This window comes from Gymnodraco acuticeps, unplaced genomic scaffold (assembly GCF_902827175.1).
Source record: "Gymnodraco acuticeps unplaced genomic scaffold, fGymAcu1.1, whole genome shotgun sequence".
Classification (NCBI taxonomy): domain Eukaryota; kingdom Metazoa; phylum Chordata; class Actinopteri; order Perciformes; family Bathydraconidae; genus Gymnodraco; species Gymnodraco acuticeps.
The window spans coordinates 195,680-213,467 of NW_022991386.1; the positions used below are offsets into that span (position 1 = coordinate 195,680).

At 41.3% G+C, this 17,788-nt stretch overlaps 1 protein-coding gene across 1 annotated transcript in view; it reads right to left on the reverse strand.

Moving 5' to 3' along the window:
* LOC117563143 (membrane-associated guanylate kinase, WW and PDZ domain-containing protein 1) overlaps positions 1-17,788 on the reverse strand; it is an 88,191-nt gene that overhangs the window by 47,621 nt on the left and 22,782 nt on the right. The window contains 1 exon segment of the mRNA XM_034241317.1: positions 11,857-11,973. Coding sequence (XP_034097208.1) covers positions 11,857-11,973 — 117 coding nt within the window.

Here is a 17,788-nt window from a genome sequence, read left to right on the forward strand (position 1 = left end):
AAATACATTTGAATTATTGAATGAACATAGTGAAGTCAAACGTTCAGTCTTTACCTCTGAGATGTGGAATAGAGGAAAAAAATAGCAGAAAGTAATAGTACTCAAGTTAAGTACAAGTACTCAAACACAGTACTACACCAACGGTCGTAAATAACCTCATAATTAATAATGAATCATAACATTAATGAAGAGACCTCTGTAATTACAGCGTTGGGCTCCTGGTGTAAAAAGCGAGCTGCGGGTCGACCTGAACGTTAGGTCTGCAGAGAGCGTTTAGCTGCGTCTCTTTATTATGAGCGATCAATGAGAGCAGAATGAAACATTAACGAGGCGTCCTAACGTCTTCCTGTCAGCGTCAGACAGACGGAGATCAATGCTCCGTCAGCAGGAGGGTCACCTGACCTTGGGTCCAAACCACAGCGGAGCAAAGCATCATCACAGAATCACACAGTCTTAATGTTTGCTGTGTTTCTGAACCACATTTACTAGACTTCAAACGCGTGTGCGGGCACGTAGTGTGAAGTATATCACGTTTTAATTTCACTCATTAAGTCAAATCTGATTGTTTTTATCTGTCACAGCTTGTGTTATAGTCTAGTTGCAGCTCATAGAGTCTTATTGTGAGCACAGAGATGTTGAGTAGCCCAAGTGTTATGTTAGAAATGTATAGTACGGGTCCTTAGCACTTAGAAACTGCCAGATGCAAAATTGCATATGTTGGGCAATTTGCACAATTAGCATAAGTTGTGTTAATAAGCATTAAGTACCATATGGACAATAGTTCATACAAACAAGTGCTAGGCCGATTTCGACCATTTGTGTTTGAGTGGAGGTTATTGAGGATGCTGAATCCATTACAGCAGGGATTCTCAAACTCCGGACCGAACTGCAAATCAATCCGGACCGAACCCTGTGTCCCATTATAAAAATAAAAAAAATTATACAAAATTTAAAAAATAAAAACTTTCTGATTCTGATGTAAATTAATGTACATTTTCTTGTGTCTGACGCGTTGTGATAATGAACGTGCATATATATTTACTTGTGTGTGCGAGCGTGACACGCATTGCAGACTGCAAGTTAAGCACAAGTTTACCTTACTTTCTAATGCTTCTAACGCCGTTTTTGCCAAAGTTCAAGGCATTGGCTACAGACAAACAGTGCAATTTCTCCCACTAGTTCAAGCCACCATACTGTACAGTATGGTGGCTTGAACTAGTGGGAGAAATGTATGTATTGAATGTGTGTGTGTGTGTGTATACAGACTGCCTGCCTGCCTTGCGCCGACAGGCAAGGCAGGCAAGTGCTTGGACCAGAAGGGGGCCCCCAAAGAAGGTAGATTAAGAAGGTCCACAGCAACGACCACATGAAACACTCTTTAATTTACTGCAACGACACGTCGGGAAACCCCCTCAAGGGGCACCGTAAGAAACTGCTTCTTAATTTCAGTTTCGTTAAACTGAAATTATCAATGCCAGTAAAGTCCCTGTTTTGATCCGGACCAGTGACCTTGTATACAATTCACAAGTGGACCTTTAATAAAAAAGTTTGAGTACCCTCACAGGATGGCAGTTCTAACCAGGACGTGGCCATCTCTGTACTCTCGACGGGCTGATTTTGATTCATTTCGGAATCATTAAGATTGGACAGATTGCTTATTCATTTGAAAAGTAATTGTCCACAGAAGAGGTAATAATGTTCATCTTGTGCTCTCTATATCCAATGGTGGCAACATTGCACACAGTAGTCAAAATCAGCCCTCTGAGAGTACAGATATGGCCCCTTTCTGTTTGATGTCCTTCAGAAGAGCTGTGAGACTCTCAGTCTTCAGACACGCTTGGCTGTCTTTTATAATTTCGCACAGCAATACAATCTTTAACCTCAATCACCAGTGTGTGTCTGTGTTCACATTGTGTTATATTCTCATTCTAATTTGCAGATTGAACTGCGAAACGTCCGTTTCGACCTTGAGACAATAATTCCTTTCCCGAGACAAAATCTCACATGAGCCTAAATTGAGGATGAATCGCCGTCCTTCTGCAGGAGGGAGTCACACCCAGATCCCCCATAAAACCCGTGATTAATGCACCGCCGTGCTGGGAGCTGCCCCCCCAGACACAGGGACACATGCACACACACACACACACACACACACACACACACACACACACACACACACACTGAACACACACACATGTAGACACACTTACATTAGAGAGCAGAAGCTCCATCAGACCGACCTCTTCTCTAAAAACAAAGGTGGAAAAAGCTCCATGGATTTAGATTTAGGTACACACACACACACACACACACACACACACACACACACACACACACAGACAGACAGACAGACAGACAGACAGACAGACAGACAGACAGACAGACAGACAGACAGACAGACAGACAGACAGACAGACAGACAGACAGACAGACAGACAGACAGACAGACAGACAGACAGACAGACAGACAGACAGACAGACAGACACACACACACACACACACACACACACACACACACACACACACACACACACACACAAGTATAATACTGTATGGCTGCAAGTACAGATTACTCAAATGTTCCATTAAAATGCACTCAGTAAACCTTTGTTTCTGTACATTGCATATTCTTCTTATTAATCATATTTTGCACATTATCACTTTGAAAAAGTATTGCAGATGTTTATTACATTTTGTATTTTATTTAATGTACATAATTTGTAGTATTTGTTCATATTTTCATTTAATTTCCTTACATTCAGCTTCAATTCAAATTCATACATATTGGAAAGATTTTAAAGGATTTTTATCATCGTTTTTTCTCAGTTTTTGTTCATATTTTAAACGTTTTTCAGGTTTTTTATTGCAATTTCTCTCAAAACAGCTAATAATGTAAATAAGATATTTTGTACACAATTTTTGGAAAAACATTTATTTTGTAATTTTCCACCACAAAGCGTTCATCCTTATAATAATAATATATTTTGTTAAAGTTGTTATTTAAACATATTGTATTCTATATGTAGGTTTCTTGACATATCTTACTGCTTTAATTTTTTATTTATATGTAAAGTTCTTCTTATGCTTGTTAATTCCACGACTCAGTAAAGAAACCTCACACTGAATATTTGCTGAATTGAAGCGCAATAAAACGTCCAAAAAACCAAATGATTATTGAATCGTTGCAGACCTGTTTTCTGTTGATCCACTAATTGACTCACTAATCGTTTCAGATCATGTTGAGTTTTACTTCTCCTTGCTTTGAGATTCCCAGAGGCAGCGTTTCCTCCGGAGGAGTTTGACCCTCCGGATCATTAGGAGACTGTCTGAGGTTTTAAGGTCCTTACACACCAAGCCGATTTTCAGCATCGATAGACGTCGGGCCGTCGATGAGCGTCGTGTCGCCCTACTCAGATTGGTGTGTGTTGGTGTGTATATTACATTAAGTTACATTACATTACATTAAGTTACATTACATTACATTAAGTTACATTACATTACATTAAGTTACATTACATTACATTAAGTTACATTACATTACATTTAGCTGTCGCTTTTATCCAAAGCGACTTACAATAAGTGCGTTCGACCAGGAAGATAGAAACTTGAAGAAAACAGAATCTTATAAGTACATCAGGTTTCATAGAGCTAAACATTTCAAGTGCTACATTTCAAGGGTGTACTGCACCGTCGTGTCTTTTCGGCCGGGCCGACACCTTCCGCCGCCGATTCGACATGTTGAATCGGGAGGCTGTCGGCCAAAGAAATCACTCTGATTGGCTGTTCAGCTAGCGAATCAGTGCATGAGAAGCAAAACGGAAGTGAGGGACCCACACAAACTACTAAGAAGGCAAATGTGAGATTTCATTTAACTCCAGCTCTCGACACAGGTTCGGGAAAGCCCCGTGAGCTTCTCGCTGTCGAGTGAAAATGGAACGCACACGCTATTTGTTGTTTGTTTATATCACGCAGTCTGTTCTTCTTCTCTCAGTTATCACGCAGTCTGTCTTCCGGTTGTTGCCTCTTTTGAAAGACGAATACACACTACCGCCGCCTGCTGGTAAGGAGTTATTGCCACTCACGCATGCGCAGTTCGTACGTGCTACTTGGCCGTCAGCTGAAGTCTTTGCGGTGTGTTCCAGTGCGACACATGGCCAAGACGCAGAGACGTGAGGCGACGTGAGGCGACGTGAGGCGACGTTCCATTTGGTGTTCTTTGGTGTCAGTTTGGTGTGTAAGGACCTTTAGAGCGGATAGAGACGTCTGATTGGCTGTCATTATACCTCATTATAACTCCACCTGTTGATGATGCATTCTTCAATGATGCGAACTTCTAATATTATATATAGTTTTATTTTATTCTTATTAATTTTGGACATTTTACTTGAACTTCTTATGTTTATGTAAATATTTAAATTTCATTTCATTTTACAATTGTATTCCATATTCTTGTTTTAACTTCTTATGTTTATCCCCCCCCCCGCCCCCCCCCCCCAGGACTGGCAGTAACTCTCCAGCTGATTCAGTGTGAGGCAGGGATTCATTATCCATGCACCATCCTAGGAAATATATATGCCATGTCAGCAGGGGGTGGGGGGGGGGGGGGTGCAGGATGGATTATTGACATCTTCTTCTCCCTGTAGGCTGCACACTGATCCCAGGGGAGACAGGGCGGGGAGTGAGGAGGTAATTACACTGAAACACCCGGAGAGAGAGCTGTCTGTCAAGATCATCAGACACACAAAGAGCGAGGGAAGAAGAGCGGTGAAAAGGACACAGACAACGCCGGAGAGACGTATTACAATAACTGAATGATGATGTTTCTTATCTCTGACTCACACCGAAGACAATTAGAAAGAGTCTTTGATGGGGGGGGGGGCACAAATGGTTAGAGCGATTATATGCATGGGAAAGTTCAGGAGGCTAATGTGAAGTCTTGCACAGAAATTATATGAAAAGGAGACAAAAATGGATATAAAAACACTTCAGTATGAACACCCTCCTGCAGATAGAAATGTGATTATCCCCCTCCTTTAGATAGTTGTTGCAACAGCAGCCAGCATTTACTTAATTCTGTCATTTTCATTTCCATTTGTATGCACTGCCCTCCTGACTGGAATGATATTTCTTGCATCAGTGCCAGCGCCAACATCAGAAAATATTGTCTCATCAAACGGAAATCCAGAGACTGATGTGTTCTCTCTAAATAGCACGACAGGTACTAAAGCACATTTTCAGAAGAGGAAATAGCATCTGGATTTAAGAAACGCAACCAAAACTGAGGCCTTGTCGTGGGCTATTTTGCATCCATAACATGTCTTCTTTTAGGCCCCTTCCACACGGAGACGAAACGGGTTGTATCCGCTAACGTTCTCTATCGTATAGACGGTTCGTCCACACGAGGCCGACACGGAAACGCTCTGGGGGGCCAAACGGCTCCGTGTTTACGCCCTAAACGATAATTTCCTGATAACGATGATGCCATAGCCCCGCCTCTCCCCACCTCTCCTGCTCACCCCCGCGTCATTGCTGATGCCAACAACAACAACAATGGCGGATCACGGGGTTGCTTTCGTGCTCCAGATGCTACTGACCATGCTACAGATGTTAGTGCAAAATCTACAGCTCCTCTACCACAACCATCAGCAACAAGTGGACATGGAGAACTACATGAACATGTTGCTAAATCCACCACGGAGAATAAACAGAAAGGCAACCAGGCAACCATGGCAACCATGCTCGGGGGGTCTTCTTCGCTGCTTTTGGCGTATTTTGTGGCGGAAGTACAGCGCCACTTACAGGCCTGGCATATGTACTACAGCGGCTCCAGCGGGTCGAGCGGTCGCGTGTGGACGGACACGTTTCTTGAGCCGATTCCGTGTGGACGGAAGACTTTTTTGATATTGACATCCGTTCGTTTTTATTTTCGTTTCCGTGTGGACGGGGCCTTAGACTTAGACAACATCCAAAATTCACATTTAGGTGCTTAATTTACTAACTTTGATATTTTGTGCCTGTAGATTTCTCCTACATCCAAAGGTTAGCCTTATTTGTACATTTAAACTCAACATTCAGAAAACTTGTAATATTGAAAAAATCGATAAGAAAATGTTTACCCTTTTCACCTTTAGTGTGTACAACATGTATGAGTTTTACAATCTCTAAAGGCTCCTCGTCTCTCAACAGAAAAATATACGGTGACCAAGACATTTCTGAGAAATGTGCTGCAGCTTTCAAAAACAATGCAAATATAAAAACACAAATGTGCCAAAACACATGCAAATGAAGAACTTGATGAAACTGCTCAGCGTTCACTAAAAGCAATGCATAAACAAAACGCTGCAAGAAGCTCCAAACACAACGGAAACCAGGGGACACTAAAAAGTGACGCACACAGCTGGGACCGGAGCGCTTGGTGACGTTCAGGACTATAAAGTTGGACAATAAAGATGTTTTAGTATGTTATAGTATCCATCTGATTTGCATTGCAGCGTTTCGTCAATGCAGTGCTCATGTTTCGTCAAGTCGGTGATGATGCGCTTGCCCCTGTCGGCCAACGTAGAAAACTCCAATTCAGTAGCATTTACACACCAAGTCTAAAGCTTTTTACAGACGCCAGCTTTCACACACCATTTATACACTGTCTACTAAAAACATGCACAAAATCAATTTGTTAAGGGGTGATCTGAAGAGATATCCAGAATCCCCTCTGGAAAAACCTTTGGCTCTAATATGTCAACAGAAGGAGACAAGAACATAGCTTTATCCATTCCTGTTCTGCAAAGGTATGCAAATTAGCACACATTTACCAAGTTATTACCTAATTTGCATAGAACAACACATCATTTCAGAAAACTTGTAATACAAAAAACTATTGTCTTAATGTCAGAAATCAACCGGGGAAGTTTCATATTGATATCTATTAGTTACATATGTGTACCCTATTCACCTGTAGTGTCTCCCCTTTAAGACTTCTCTTCTGCCTCTGATGCAACTCAATCTGTACCCCCAAAAAACCCATGAACAAACAACAACAAAGAAAGCAGGAACATACATGTGATCTGAAGGGGGCCACAATGAGCCACTGGTGGAATCTCCTCAGCATTAAACACAGCTGCCTCCTCGATGCCAAACAACAAAAGGAATACAATCTGCTCCAGTGAAAACGAGGCGTGATGGTTTCCCTCCTGAGATCAGGCGCTTGCGTGAGTTGGTGTCGGCATGAGAACAACAGCATCTTACTGACTCCTGCAGATCAGAGGATTACAGCCGGCTCAGTCGTCACTCACTCTCACCAAAGAAATACGGGACGCCGTTTCCAAAAGTTTGACACCACCGTCGGTGGACTATTATAATATTGTGCAATAATGAGAACACCTGTTGGCTGGTAAATGATTCAACTGTGCAATACTCACACTGCTATGGCATTATTAATGTTTTACACCACACTTCGAGCAATAATAATACAATTAGCATTGTATACTATTTGACTTTAATTGCATTTTATTTTGTTACATTTAATTATATTTTTTTAATATTCTTTTATTATATTGTACTTTTTTAATTTAACTTCATTTTTTTTGTTTGTTTTTTTAATTTAATTTTCTTTTTTATTTATTTAAATTTATTTTAATTATTTATTTTATTTTATTTATTTATTTATTTATTTATTTATTTATTATTTCTTGTTATGCAATCCAACTTCCGCTGGGCATAAATGAAGTATTCTGATTCTGATTAAACACAGTATATTCAGAAAACTTTCCAAATAAGTATTTTCTGATTCATCTAAAAATGTGTAAGTCCTTTTTCAATCAAACCCCTTGCTCTTCAATTTACTCCACACATATCTAAAAGCCTTTATTTATGCAAACCCCTAAGTGAGCAGCAGCTTGCAGATGCACGTGAGGTAATGAGAACGCTTGATATGAATTAAAATGCAATTATAGCACAATATGAATATGCATGCAGTATATTAGGTTATCTTCTCCGGGGAGTTTTAACCTGCTCTGTCAGTGTGTGTGTGTGTGTGTGTGTGTGTGTGTGTGTGTGTGTGTGTGTGTGTGTGTGTGTGTGTGTGTGTGTGTGTGTGTGTGTGTGTGTGTGTGTGTGTGTGTGAGTGAGGCAGACTGTCCCACATGACCTACTTCCTGCACTAAAGGAGAGATTAGCAGCGACGCCAAACTGCCACAGCAAGGTGAAGACAGCGAACACACGAGGTGGTCCGTCTCCTCCGTGATACCACCAGAACCAGGAGGAACAATAAGAGGAACAGACCAACGCGGGTCAGAGAACCACGTCAGAAACACAGATCTTTCTGAGAAATCTCTGCTCAGAGCGAGAGGATTCAGCAGCTGTGACGCGACAGAGGATTAAGAGAGCAACAGATGCAACTAGCTGCCTTTGGCTGCCATTGTGCTCCACAGGCGTCACACGGGAAGTTACATCACGGGGAACCGAAACACAAACTACCTCGAACACTGAGGGGAAAGAAGTGAGGATTTTAGCCTGGCTGTAATCTTTATCACTACACAATGAAATATAATCATCAGAAATCCTTTTGTGTGCTTTTAGCTGACTCTACTTTCAATTTACATTTTTCTCATCCGGGAATCATAATATAATAATACTAATACATTTTATTTATATAGCGCTTTTCACAACTCAAAGACGCTATGTAATATGTTAGTTATAATACTCCTTTTATTCATGACCCCAGGTTTTACTCTACATTGTCCCCTCGAAATCTGGAAATGACTCAAGTCACGTCCAATAAGTGAGCTGTAATATTATAGTCGACTGAGAAGTTGTGCTGGTACTTAAATTGTATAGCTAAGTAATGTTTTTAGGTTGTGATGATTTTCAGATGTGTTTCGGCCCAAAGACTGCTGATGGAAATTACCAGCTCAAATCTGTCATAAATCGTCTCTTCTCTTTTTGATATTAATGTAATTTGATGCATGGTCCTTGTTCAATACGGACATACATACAAAAACATATGATCAACGGGAACTAGCATGATTTGAGTCAAAGCCCAGAAGAACCATAGATTAGCAAAACTGTGTAAACTGTTCCTAATCTTACCCATTCAATGAAAATGTTCTAACTTTGTTGTTGCAAGAATTTCACCCTGTGTTTCCTACGGGTCAAAGTGACGTAACACTCGCGCTTCTATTGGCTAGCGCTCCAACACATTGTACGTGATAGGCTAAGGGGCGGGGCATGGTCCTGGACATAAATACAAATACAAAAGATTAACGGGAAGTAGCATGATTTGAGTCAAAGCCCAGAAGAACCAGAGAAATACTGTGTGAACTTTTCCTAATCTTCAAGGAACATTTTCTAACTTTGTTGTTGCAAGAATTTCACCAACCTTGGGTTAGCTTCTAGACACAACCCACATTTCGTGCAAAGCATCAAAAAAACTTTAGGGCGCAATAAGACCTTCCCCCCAAAGACTCACATTCAGAAAAAGACGTCTGTAAATCAGTGGATATTTTGCTTTTGGAGGTAAATCCACTTAAATCCACTCGTCTCTGATTTATGACGTATTTTTCTTCTTCTGTTTCTGTAAACGAATCTGAGACAGAGCGCTGGGAGGCGGCTCTAAATTAAAAGCTAGTGTGCTTGCTCTATTTATTCAGAAGATATTCGGATGGGACGAGTCATTTGATCAAACTGCAGTCGAGTCATTTTGGCTTCATGCGACACTGAGCAACTTCCATAGTGATGAAAGGCGTCGTACATCCTATTGTATTTCCAGATCTCTTTACAGTTCCATGTTTGAGGCTTAGAAGGCCAGCATTTTGTATGACGGAGAATCTCAACATGTTGTCGTTGTTACATAAATCATTTCTGAGAATTAATACCGTTTTTTTAAACCACTCAAAGTGCAAAGTGTGCTCACGCTATTACTATAGATACGATTTGGGAATATGCGCCATGGAGAAGCACAGAGAGAAAGCCGAGCTCTATTTACATTGATTTGATACCAAACACCTTTCTCCTAAACGTCAATGGGGAGTGACAGGAGCTAAAGGAGTGTGTGGTGATCACTGACATAACTAAGACATTTCCATCATAATGTGGTTCATGAAGACCAGACTGCGGGAAATGAATTTTCTGACGCTCAAACGTTCCTGTGGGAGGAATCATTATTTCACAAAATCAGCTCGGTTTTGCTTGCATACACTTATAAGAGGAAGTGTTGGAGACGGTCCTTTCTGCTTGACAGCCAATTAACACCGAGTTAATCACATGGAGGAGAACATGAGACGTGTTTTGAAATAATTAACGTGGGCCGTAACTTAAGAGAGGTATTCCTGGGTGTCTTGATATCATGGGGACGGTGGACATTTACTTTATAGCAAAGTGTGTTCTATAGGTTTTGTGCATATAAATGGACGTCTCTAAGCGGTTGACCAATCACACCAGAGCCGGCCAGCTAACCAATCAGAGCAGACTCGGCTCTGGTTTCAGACAGAGGGTGAAAAGAGGTGCTGCAGCACAGACAGTATGAGAAAGATAAAGAGCTTTTTGAACAATAAAGCACGGAGACATGTAGAGACACTACATACTGATATACACCTGAACATCAGCAGGAGAGGACTCTTTAAAGTAGAGACACTACATACTGATATACACCTGAACATCAGCAGAAGAGGACTCTTTAAAGAAGAGACACTACATACTGATATACACCTGAACATCAGCAGGAGAGGACTCTTTAAAGTAGAGACACTACATACTGATATACACCTGAACATCAGCAGAAGAGGACTCTTTAAAGTAGAGACACTACATACTGATATACACCTGAACATCAGCAGGAGAGGACTCTTTAAAGTAGAGACACTACATACTGATATACACCTGAACATCAGCAGGAGAGGACTCTTTAAAGTAGAGACACTACATACTGATACACACCTGAACATCAGCAGGAGAGGACTCTTTAAAGTAGAGACACTACATACTGATATACACCTGAACATCAGCAGGAGAGGACTCTTTAAAGTAGAGACACTACATACTGATATACACCTGAACATCAGCAGGAGAGGACTCTTTAAAGTAGAGACACTACATACTGATATACACCTGAACATCAGCAGGAGAGGACTCTTTAAAGTAGAGACACTACATACTGATATACACCTGATCATCAGCAGGAGAGGACTCTTTAAAGTAGAGACACTACATACTGATATACACCTGAACATCAGCAGGAGAGGACTCTTTAAAGTAGAGACACTACATACTGATATACACCTGAACATCAGCAGGAGAGGACTCTTTAAAGTAGAGACACTACATACTGATATACACCTGAACATCAGCAGGAGAGGACTCTTTAAAGTAGAGACACTACATACTGATATACACCTGAACATCAGAAGGAGAGGACTCTTTAAAGTAGAGACACTACATACTGATATACACCTGAACATCAGCAGGAGAGGACTCTTTAAAGTAGAGACACTACATACTGATATACACCTGAACATCAGCAGGAGAGGACTCTTTAAAGTAGAGACACTACATACTGATATACACCTGAACATCAGCAGAAGAGGACTCTTTAAAGTAGAGACACTACATACTGATATACACCTGAACATCAGCAGGAGAGGACTCTTTAAAGTAGAGACACTACATACTGATATACACCTGAACATCAGCAGAATATGGTCCCTTTAAAGAACTTTGAGCTGAATCTTGTGTATAAAAATTGCTATGACATTATTGCTAATCATCAAAATCTTCTTACAGGTATTTTCTCTTCCCCCCACTCACTGTTGAGCTCCACAGAGACATGAAGTGTAATGAAGGTACAGAGAGCAGCAGGGACTCACAGGGAACCGCTCGCAGGTACAGGTTCTCTCTGATGACCTGCTGGAGCTGGCTGTCCACCGAGCCGGGAGTGAAACACTTGCTCAGATACAACCTGAGATCCTTGCACAGTGAGGAGCCTGAGGGAAGGGCAAATGTACAGGAGGGGGGAGAGAGGGGGAGAGAGAGAGGGAGAGAGAGGGGGAGACATTAAGAAATCAGCTCAATAAGCACAAACACTAATGCTGTAGATCCACTGTGTGAAGCCTGTCAAATAGAGACTTAAATTAATTTAAATCTCTGCTGCTGACAGACTTGATTTAACACTTGTACAATCTAGACTTTCACGTTCACACCCACTGATCTCTCTAAATCACCTCACATACATCCTGAGAATTAAATGTGTTTTTACGGACTCTATAACAACCAGTCAGGCAGGGATTTTAGGCTATTTTGCTTCTATAACATTTCTTCTTTCAAACATTCGAAGAACATATTCAGATTCCACATATAGGAGTTTATTTTACTAAATGTGTGTCTGTAAATGTATCCTAAATCCTCCAAGTTTGCGCTCCATATGCATATTTATACATAACATTTCAGGGAACTTGTAATATAAAAAAATTACGTTTTAATGTCAGTAATGAAGTGAAGGAATGTCATAGTGATATCTGTTAGTAAAATGTTTTGACCCTATTCACCTGTAGTAGTAACAACATGTATGAATTTGACCATACAAGGCCGTTTTCTCCTCTGAAATCTCTTCAGTAGCTCTTACAAACCAAACGGTCCACTTTCATTGCCCTCTATAATCTGAAGCTTTTTACAAACTAATGGTGATTAATGGTGTGATAAAAAGAGATATCTATCTACAATCCCTGTTGTTAAAACCTGTGACCTTAATACTTCAACAAAATGAAACAAGAATGTTGAATCTGGCTTCATCCAATGTTCACATTTCTGCCCAGGAAATCTATGCAAGTTGGCACATATTTACTAAGATAATGCCTCATTTGCGTATTTAAACACAGCATTTCTATTATTTTGATATAAGTAATCAGCTGCAGAAGTTTCATGATATCTAGTAGTTATTTTTTTTCTCCCCTATCCCCCCTGTAGTGTCTTCATCACCATTGTGTCTCGACTTCCTCTCTATGACCTCTTAATATCATCTCGAGTGCTTTACGGCCTCTGATGACAGGTCACTTGCTGTTATGGATTGACTGAAAGCGGCTCCAGCTTGTCACTCTGACAGACGACCACTCTGCACACACACACACACACACACACACACACACACACACACACACACACACACACACACACACACACACACACACACACACACACACACACACACACACAGTCTGCCCACAGCGGACTGTATTCCCTATTAAGCACGTCACAGTGGATTTAACTTTATTACTGCAGGCAGTCATCTGCGCGGCCACATGTGGCATCTGCCTGTAAAGGGAAATGAATCTCGGCGGCCTTTTAGTTGCGATGATGAGCTTTTGTTCATCACGTTATGAAACAGCTGCTGGGTTCCAGTCTGATGAAGAGCTAAATTCATATCTCAGCTTCATCTCTCTGGGATGAGAGGACTACGCTGGGATTAGGCATGGGTCGAAATTGGAAAAATGTCACAAGGAAAAGATCCCAAGAAATATCGTGGTCCAAAAAACTGTGATTCAGTTATGTGCAATTCAGCATGAATATCTTATTTATAATAACACACCATTGGATATTTTGTAATACATGTTATATATTTAAGTACAACGTGCATCTGTACAGATATTTTTATTCTACGGAATTTTTGATGGATCTATTATTGGCCATTTTACTAATTTTTGTATAAATATCTTTATTCAAATTTATTTAATCTGTTAATTTTGCATTCTAACTTCTTATATTTAAATATTTTTTAAATATTTTTTTATATTTTATTCTTGTATTTTATTACGGTCTTATTCTGTTGTAGCTGGTTTTTATTCTATTCTCTTGGCTCTTTAATGTCTGTTTTTAATTGCATTCAAATGTAATTTTATAATGGTTTTCTTTTAATGTCTTTTGTAAACCACTTTGTATTGCCTTGTTGTTTAAATATGCCATTAATATAAATCAATATGTTCACACAGAACATAAATAATGAATAGCAAAACATTTGACTTAATTATTTCTCAAAAGAGGTTGATTATTCTGAGCTTTCGGACCACAAGAAAGGCATCGATCATCAAAATAAACAAGACTGAATCAACACATAACCCTCGAACGAATTGTGGATTTTCAAATGATATTGAACTAAGAATAATTGAAATGGTCACTGCTAGCTGCAATTGCTTCAATTATGTTATTGTCCTGTCATGTGCTGGATGTGTTTTGGTATTTGACCCTGTGTTAACAAGGTCCCCCTTGTAAAATAGGTATTAATCTCAATGTGACGAGCTGTTCAAATAAATATATATAGTCTACCATTAAAGCAAGGCAGTCAGATGTCAAGGTCAATAGAGTGGTGCGGGAATGAGTCGTAAAATCTCAATGTGTGTGGTTAACACAAGCTGAAGAAATGTTTATGTTTTGTTCTACGACATAGATTACGTCAGTAAATACCCAACTGGTGAATTTAAAAACGGCGGTTGCTAACAAGTGTCTAACTTAGACGACTAAATGTCATCACGCCCAAGATTAGCTGCCTTTAGCTTAGCGGTGGTGACGTGAAGTCATGTGACCGTGCAGTAGTTCCTTTATAGCCCAACATTAGCCGCCTTTAGCTTTGCGGTGGTGACGTGAAGTCATGTGACCGTGCTGTAGTTCTTTTATAGCCCAACATTAGCCACCTTTAGTTTAGCGGTGGTGACGTGAAGTCATGTGACCGTGCTGTAGTTCCTTTATAGCCCAAGATTAGCCGCCTTTAGCTTAGCGGTGGTGACGTGAAGTCATGTGACCGTGCTGTAGTTCCTTTATAGCCCAACATTAGCCGCCTTTAGCTTAGCGGTGGAGACGTGAAGTCATGTGACCGTGCTGTAGTTCCTTTATAGCCCAACATTAGCCGCCTTTAGCTTAGCGGTGGTGACAAGAAGTCATGTGACCGTGCTGTAGTTCCTTTATAGCCCAACATTAGCCACCTTTAGCTTAGCGGTGGTAATGTGAAGTCATGTGAACGTGCTGTAGTTCCTTTATAGCCCAACATTAGCCACCTTTAGCTTAGCGGTGGTGACGTGAAGACATGTGACCGTGCTGTAGTTCCTTTATAGCCCAACATTAGCCGCCTTTAGCTTAGCGGTGTTGACGTGAAGTCATGTGACCGTGCTGTAGTTCCTTTATAGCCCAACATTAGCCACCTTTAGCTTAGCGGTGGTGACGTGAAGTCATGTGACCGTGCTGTAGTTCCTTTATAGCCCAAGATTAGCCGCCTTTAGCTTAGCGGTGGTGACGTGAAGTCATGTGACCGTGCTGTAGTTCCTTTATAGCCCAACATTAGCCGCCTTTAGCTTAGCGGTGGAGACGTGAAGTCATGTGACCGTGCTGTAGTTCCTTTATAGCCCAACATTAGCCACCTTTAGCTTAGCGGTGGTGACGTGAAGTAATGTGACCGTGCTGTAGTTCCTTTATAGCCCAACATTAGCCGCCTTTAGCTTAGCGGTGGTGACAAGAAGTCATGTGACCGTGCTGTAGTTCCTTTATAGCCCAACATTAGCCACCTTTAGCTTAGCGGTGGTAATGTGAAGTCATGTGAACGTGCTGTAGTTCCTTTATAGCCCAACATTAGCCGCCTTTAGCTTAGCGGTGGTGACGTGAAGACATGTGACCGTGCTGTAGTTCCTTTATAGCCCAACATTAGCCGCCTTTAGCTTAGCGGTGTTGACGTGAAGTCATGTGACCGTGCTGTAGTTCCTTTATAGCCCAACATTAGCCACCTTTAGCTTAGCGGTGGTGACGTGAAGTCATGTGACCGTGCTGTAGTTCCTTTATAGCCCAACATTAGCCACCTTAGCTTAGCGGTGTTGACGTTGAAGTCATGTGACCGTGCTGTAGTTCCTTTATAGCCCAACATTAGCCACCTTTAGCTTAGCGGTGGTGACGTGAAGTAATGTGACCGTGCTGTAGTTCCTTTATAGCCCAACATTAGCCTCCTTTAGCTTAGCGGTGGTGACGTGAAGTCATGTGACCGTGCTGTAGTTCCTTTATAGCCCAACATTAGCCACCTTTAGCTTAGCGGTGGTGACGTGAAGTCATGTGACCGTGCTGTAGTTCCTTTATAGCCCAACATTAGCCGCCTTTAGCTTAGCGGTGGTGACGTGAAGTCATGTGACCGTGCTGTAGTTCCTTTATAGCCTAATGTTAGCTATTTCTTTCTGGAGATTGCATTTACGCTTCAAAAATCATAAAGTGGTGTTAACATGTGGAGATCATCCTGCTGAAGACATGTGCAAGTATCATAAACGTTTGTTTACCAGAGAGATTATTTTCTGCAATAATCTTATTGGCTTTTTGTCAAGGGAACGAGGGTAGTGCTAATTCCGGGTGGCCAAGAAAAAAGAGGTAATCCCTGCGCGCTCTATAGCAACACACTGAAGGAAAGTGTATTTACGCTAAAACCTTTAAACTGCTGGCTGCCTGTGGGGAGAGTAGCCTGGTGTCCTGTGCTTGAGAGGATGGAGCAGCAGGAGTAGGAGGAGGTGTGATACAGCAACGCAGTGCATCAGATCATCCATCACTGTCCACACTACCTGCAGCCTGGGGGGGTATATATATATATGATAATAGATTCAGCAGCAGTGGAGGGACTGGGAGCAAAGGTCTACATTTACACCTCCGCGGCGAAATCAGCTATCAATCTGGCAAGCAAGGCCATTGGGAGTGGCGATCAGGTGACACCCGGCTGACATATTGCTCTGTTCGGAGCCAACAAACACATCCGTTAGCCCCCCCACCCCCCTCGTACTAAACATCAAGGCCTCTGGCGGGTGACAGACATCTGTATCGCCACACTCTTGTCATGTGTCATCAGAAATCCTGACCTCCTACAAACATATCGACCCGTCGCCTTGACTCATGCACACTAATTGACGAGTGCAAATCAGCATCAGAATACACACAGGCTGCAGGGAATATTACTTCCTCACCACTTCATAGTGTCACTGCAGCGCTGCCTCCTTTGAGTTGTGTTGGTCTGTAATAGTGCTGCAGGAATGAGTCCTAAAACCAGGAAATGAGTTAGCATTTCAGCACCGGATGCATGAATTGGTTTCTTGACGGATGTTTTGGTTTAACTTTTTAATGTTTTACCTGTTGTTCACCATCTATTATCTATCATGTTTACGCTGCTATGGACAATCTTGCACTATGTACATTCAATAACATCTGAAGTGACTGTTATTTTGTTATTTTGTATATATTGATTGATATACACCTGAACATCAGCAGGAGAGGACTCTTTAAAGTAGAGACACTACATACTGATATACACCTGAACATCAGCAGGAGAGGACTCTTTAAAGTAGAGACACTACATACTGATATACACCTGAACATCAGCAGGAGAGGACTCTTTAAAGTAGAGACACTACATACTGATATACACCTGAACATCAGCAGGAGAGGACTCTTTAAAGTAGAGACACTACAGACTGATATACACCTGAACATCAGCAGGAGAGGACTCTTTAAAGTAGAGACACTACAGACTGATATACACCTGAACATCAGCAGGAGAGGACTCTTTAAAGTAGAGACACTACAGACTGATATACACCTGAACATCAGCAGGAGAGGACTCTTTAAAGTAGAGACACTACAGACTGATATACACCTGAACATCAGCAGGAGAGGACTCTTTAAAGTAGAGACACTACATACTGATATACACCTGAACATCAGCAGGAGAGGACTCTTTAAAGTAGAGACACTACTTACTGATATACACCTGAACATCAGCAGGAGAGGACTCTTTAA